Raw genomic sequence first — 6,269 nt, forward strand, 5'->3', positions numbered from 1 at the left:
TCATCAACATCAAGAAATACTTAAAACGTTAAAAATGCTAAAAATCTAAAACTGTTTAAAATTAAATAAAAAACCCTTCTAAAATTGTAAAATAAATAAATATTAAAAATTTGACAATTGGAGGTGGTAGACATTTGTTTTAGCTCTTGAGAGGTGTTGTGGATTAAATATAAGCTAACTCAACAGAAGGGTCTGGCAGATGCATTTAGAATTACATCTTAAAGCTTTATAGCAGGGGTGACCAACCCGGTTCCTGGATATCCACCATCCAGCAGGCTTCAGTTGCAACCCGTATCAAACACACCTGCCTGTAATTATCAAGTGCTGTTCAGGTGTGTTTGATCAGGGTTGGAGCTGAATTCTGTAGGAAGGTAGATATCCAGGAGCAGAGTTGAGCACTGCTTTAACATGAAAACAGAGGCTTGAATTAATATCAGCCTCCACATAAACAAACGTGTTGAAGTTTATAGATGTGCTCTCATTTTAGATGGATCACAGTGAGAGCGGAGTGATATGACACCATGCATAAATGTGCATGAAATTTATATTCAGCCAATTTGCATGTGTTTGTGGCCTCATTACAAATGTGTGTGGCAAATTTCACATGTTAAACTAACAAGAGATGCATCTGAACCCATCTCATGTCACTTTGGGGTGGCAATGAATACATTTTTGCCCTCCCCATTGAGAAAAAATAATTAAATAAAAATAATTAAATAAAAATAATTAAATAAAAATAAAAATAAATAAATAAAAAATAAAATTAATTAAATAAAAAATAAAATTAATTAATAAATAAAAAATTAAATAATTAATAAATAAATAAAAATTCAAAATAATTAATAAATAAAAATAATTAATAAAAAATAATAAATAAATAAAAATAATTAATAATAAATAAAAAAATAATTAATAAATAAAAAAATAATAATAATTTAAAAAATATATTTATTTATTATATTTATATATATATTTATATTTATTTTCATTCTATGGCACTTTTAGAAAAAGTAGAACTGAAATAAGACCAGCACGCTTTTATCTACACACAACTCTTCAATGTCTTTCCTTATGTCCTCATGTCCATTTACTGCAAGCAGAACACAAAAGGTTGGACTTGCCTCATCTTTGACAGCGTCAGGCAGGAAGTTGCAGACTTTCAGCACGGCCTCCTCGATCTCGGACTGAGTGGCGTTCTGCTCCAGGATCCCGTCCACATAACGCACTGCCATCTTGCACACGTCACAGAAACCACCTGCTACGAAATGCTGCTTATCCATTACAGCTGCATGATGGGAAAATGGTAGAAAAAGTTAATGATCTTTTGCATCAAACCACAGCAAGAAGGGGAACAAAATTAACAGACACTTACGGACATGGCTGACCCCACTGCAGAGCGCAAGGAAAGAGCAGACTGTTTTGGGATCAGCCTCCTGCACAAGGAGATCGATGATGGCCTGGCCGTAGGTTTCAATCAGGTCCTTGCACTGAGCCGTGAGTGTGGAGGGCAAGATGTAGCAGACCTTCTCTACAGCCTGCACGATCTCTGCCTGAAATGGAAAACTACGGTCAGCAAATCTACAAAAAGGTAGAGCTCATTTAAAGGGGGCGGGTCACCTAAAAACTGCCACAGGGGTCACTCACTGATCTAGAATAGAGAACTGGACTGCTCATGACGCCATAAAAAGCGAAGCCACAAAAAGTGCGTTGCCATATTGGTAAGCCCTGCTATGCTCAGGAGTTCTATGAAATTAATAGGAAATGGTGTCATTTTAATAAGAACATGTCGCCTAAAGACGCTCGCTTAGATTTGAAACAACGTGTGCTGTTCTGTCTACAAAAAAAAAAAAAAAAAAAGTTCTAAACCTGGGATCGGGAAGCTTTGGGCTCCATTTTAGTGATCTGGGCTCAAAGATTCTGAAGCGCATGATGCAAAAGCATTAAAGATGTGTCCAAATCCACTTTTTTTTTTTTGAGTTTTCAAAAGAAACTACATGCAACTTGCATAATCTCTCATCCAGAAAGAGACTTAAAGATCTTGTATATGCTTTGTATTTTCTTCCCTTTAGCAACAACTATAAACAGTAGAACATGGGGAGTTACAAATCCTTTAAAAGACTTCCTTTAAAGAAGAAAAGATACTTTAGACAAATTACATTTTAAATTTACAATTGAAGAAAAATTGGTGAAAGACTGAATACTTCTCATTTGGAGTAAATGGATTGAGTATGTGTTCTTAATGAAAAAGATAGTTTGTCCATGACGTATAGTGTGCACTGTCTCAATCCATACTTCAACTGTAGGCGACTAATTTTAAACATTTAAATTTCTTTACTAGCTGCCAGAAGAAATTACAGTTTCTTGTCTTTATTAATCCATCTATCTAAATGTATATTACCTAAATATGAAGATTCACAAGTAGCGGCAATTTCTACTTCAAAAATGGCATCTACATACATTCTCATTTCAGTATGAGGTTAATTTCTGACAATCCCAAAAAACATGAGTGATTAGCTACTTTTCCCCCTACACACTGTCCAGCAGCTAGTACCCTTTCCTCTGTGTTTTCTGTGATGTGATGAAAACCCTTAGAACGTTCCAACAGAATTCTCTCCACATGGCTAAGCTGGTGCGTTTCCATTGAGTTTTACAAGATCTCAGATGAGGATTGGGGGAATATTCAAATTTCCTTCCATTTATCTCGAACATATAGTGTATTGTCTGGTACAGATTCACGAAATCCCTTATATATATTTTTTTGAAATGATCTTATTACATGATTGTTCCTTGCCCACTGATAAAAACGCTTAGTATTCAGGTCTCTGCAACTTTCTGATTTAATATTACAGTCAATATGTCTTACTTGAAGGCATCTATAATAGTCACTTTTATTAAACCCATATTTTTCCTTTAGTGATTCAAAAGTTTGGATTGTACCCTTGTCAAAAAATAGTGTAGTAGCCGGAGACTCCTCACTTGGTCCATATTCGAAATCGATCATCTATTTGGTTAGGTTAGAAATCAGTATCGAAGGCAAACCATTTTAATATTCTTGATGCATCTTGCAAACCACATACTACTTTGTTTGAAGCCAGATTTTAAATAGATTAATACACGAGTTTGCTTCTTTCTTTATCTGAATTCTTAGGTTACAATCTGCAATTATGGCCACTTTTGCAATTTTAAGAACGGAAAAATATGGTTTTCGTCCCGGCGCATGGTCTAACAGGGTTGTGCTGATTTTCTTAATGAGTTATGAGTGTGTTTTGAGTATAACGAGCATTAAATCCTTTTCCCTTTAAGAGTCAGCTGTGTCGCGCCATGGCATTGCGATTTACATGACAGACTTTGTTTTCTCGCTAGTGAAGAGTTCAGTTTCAGACAAACAGACCATCTGCAGTATAAGGAAAAAGAACGAGCCTCCTCCATTCAGCCACTTTACTTTCATGGATAAACGGTGTTGTACGCACTCCACTGAAGACATTCATTAGCCTATATATTTAATTTTTGTAACACTTTCATCCTTTAATTTTTCATATGTAAAGATATTTGTGTGTTGCTGTACGTCCTGCGTGTATTAGCAACGTGTAAGCGTTTGGACCCGCATAGGCACATAACTAACGCGCTCTGCGCTGGACTTTAGAGCAGCTTTCAGTTGGTCAATGGTGCGGTCCATTTCAGTTCCTTAAAATAGCAACGTGCAAACAATACACCTCAACACACCTCCTTTATAGACCGGTGTCCTGACATTTTTTCCTACCCATCTGATTATGCTGCCAAAACTATATTTGAATGGTTCTGAGGTTGGGGTTAGAGATTAGGGCGATATTATAGCTTTATATACTCAATTAAAATTGACATTGGTCGCAAAATCTGATGAGTAGCATATTGCATCATCAAACTGTGCTACTTTTTAAATGGGAGGTAGGACAACTCGACAGAACACCAGCACACCAACGAGTCCACAATGTGACGCAAATGGATTTGCCATGTGAAACAATGTGCAAAATTAGACATGTGCCTGTATGAAAATGGCAAAACATGCCATACACGTGCACCGGGTGTATGATAGGGCCCTTAGTATTGAAGAGGACCTAGCAGAAGTAAAACATCATGTGTTCTTGGTTAACAGCAGGTAGCAGTAACAGATTTTATTTTTTAAAAAGGCCCCTATAAACAGAAAGTAGGTGTTATCATCAGAAGAGACAGCTTATACGGTACTTTGTTCAAACACTGATCATCCACTTATAAAATATTGATTATTTATTGAATATTGATAAATTATTGATCATAAAGTTTTCTTTAGGAAATGTACAAAAACGTGCGTAAATATGCACAATGAGCAATCCAGTGATTCTATATACTGTAGATAATTGGTGACACTCCAACACCGTTCGGGAATTATTTATATTAAAAACTCTTTTTATAATTTCACTTTAATCTTTCCACTTTAACGAATGACTGAAACATACCTCAGAGGTTTGATCCTGAATCATGTTCTCAATTTCCTTCATCACATATTCACAGATGGCACACTGAGGTGAATCGCGCACTCGCACCAGGTTCTGCCAAAACAACATTAGTCCGTTAGGGGAAACATTAACAAGACTTTCCTATTCAACTTTACAAGAGTCATTATTCAAGGCATAGTTGACCCCAAAAATCAAACATGTACTCCTTTACGCTCCCACACCTTTAAGAGAGTTCCTTTTCCCCTGTTTATACACAAAAATAGTCATTTTGAAAAAATGTTAGAAACCTGTAACCCTAGACTTCCATTGTTGGAAACACAAACACAATGGAAGTCATGGGCTGAATCTGAAATGGCATACTTTCCCCTACTATATAGTACATTAAAAACAGTATGAGAGTAGAAGGACTAAAAAAAAACAACAACACAGTAGGTGACTGGTACTCAGACACAAGGTAACGTGTTTGCCTTTCATTAGTTTAACAGAATTTGATAACACCTCAACTAAATATTAGTTTTAATACGTTTTAGAGGGAGATTTACTAGTTTTCATTAGCTTTTAGATTTTGAAATTGCTTGGTTTTTATTAGTTTCATGGTTGGTATTAGTTTACAGGGTTTTTTTTTTGGAAATTAGGATATTTGTTAGGTGCAAGATTCAAAACCATCAGAATAAATACTGTACAATAAAAACCATCTACCACTACCATCTGCCCATCCTCAAATTCAAATACAATAGCCCACAAAATAGCAGCCTTAAGTAAAATGTGCAAGGCTGTGTCTGAGATTAGATACGCAGTAGTGATGGGAAGATTGTCACAAGATATGGTTCGCGGTCAAGATCTGAACTTCCCATGTTTGGACTCAACATAAAAAGAATCTGTAGTCGACAATCTTAAACTGCAGATCACGGTTAACTGACTGAAATTCTTACAATTATGTTTTGCAACCCAACTGAAGCATGATTCACTTAAGTTTTTCATAACAGAAAATCGTAATGCAGTTTGTTTCGCCAGACCCTTTTTAACCGATGTAAACTGAGGGCTTAAATGAGAGGAAGAGTTGTTGGCGATCCCGATCACCAACACAGAAATAGAACCCATTATTGGGCACAAATGTGTTAAATTAATACTTAAGTGTCTGCTAAGGTCATATTTAACGAGTCACCGTGCTGCAGTCTTGTCCAGCTGCGGTTTTTGTTGTCAGAGCAACAGTAGGGAGGACCGGCTTGATCTGGCCAATGACATTAGGACTATAGACTCTGAGGGGCCGTACGGGTCAAACACTGCAGTGCGAAGCAAATAGATTTACTTTGAAAAGGTTTATAGTAGGCTCATGTACTAAATATATTTACAAAAAGACGAAAATGAAGGACGTTTTTGCTATAATTTTTAGTTAGTTTTGCAGGTACACAATACAGTTTCAGTTCCTTTTTATTTAATTCATTTAACGAAAATGTGTGGTTTTTTTTATTTTTTATTCTAGTTAGTTAACGAAAACGAACAAACTTTAACCTTGCCCAGATGACCTCGGTTGCTTGCAGTGAGATTCTGTAGTGCGCATCCAATAGTAGCTACGCCACATGAGAGAATTCATGAATGGGAATTAAGTGACAACTTGAAATAGACAAATGGTGAACATGGCAGGTCCAAATACCATTCAAACTACTCCCATTTATATTTATACTAGCTACTCTAGTAGGCAATTTCAGACAGAACCAAAGGCTACAGGTATCCAGCATTTTTAAGAAATCTTTTGTTTTCAACAGAAAGAAAAGAAACCCAAACCGGTTTGTGATA

The 6,269-nt window shown here is 36.0% G+C and overlaps 1 protein-coding gene across 1 annotated transcript in view; it reads right to left on the reverse strand.

The window, feature by feature from the left end:
• The window catches only part of psap (prosaposin), a 28,394-nt gene that overhangs the window by 2,718 nt on the left and 19,407 nt on the right, over positions 1 to 6,269 (reverse strand). Inside the window, exons 9-11 of the mRNA XM_056471148.1 lie at positions 4,473 to 4,565; positions 1,373 to 1,550; positions 1,122 to 1,285 (exon numbers count right to left, since the gene is read on the reverse strand). Of these exons, the coding sequence (XP_056327123.1) occupies positions 1,122 to 1,285; positions 1,373 to 1,550; positions 4,473 to 4,565 (435 nt within the window). The remainder of the gene's footprint in view (positions 1 to 1,121; positions 1,286 to 1,372; positions 1,551 to 4,472; positions 4,566 to 6,269) is intronic.

The sequence above is a fragment of the Danio aesculapii genome, chromosome 13 (genome assembly GCF_903798145.1).
Source record: "Danio aesculapii chromosome 13, fDanAes4.1, whole genome shotgun sequence".
In the NCBI taxonomy this organism is placed as follows: Eukaryota; Metazoa; Chordata; class Actinopteri; order Cypriniformes; family Danionidae; genus Danio; species Danio aesculapii.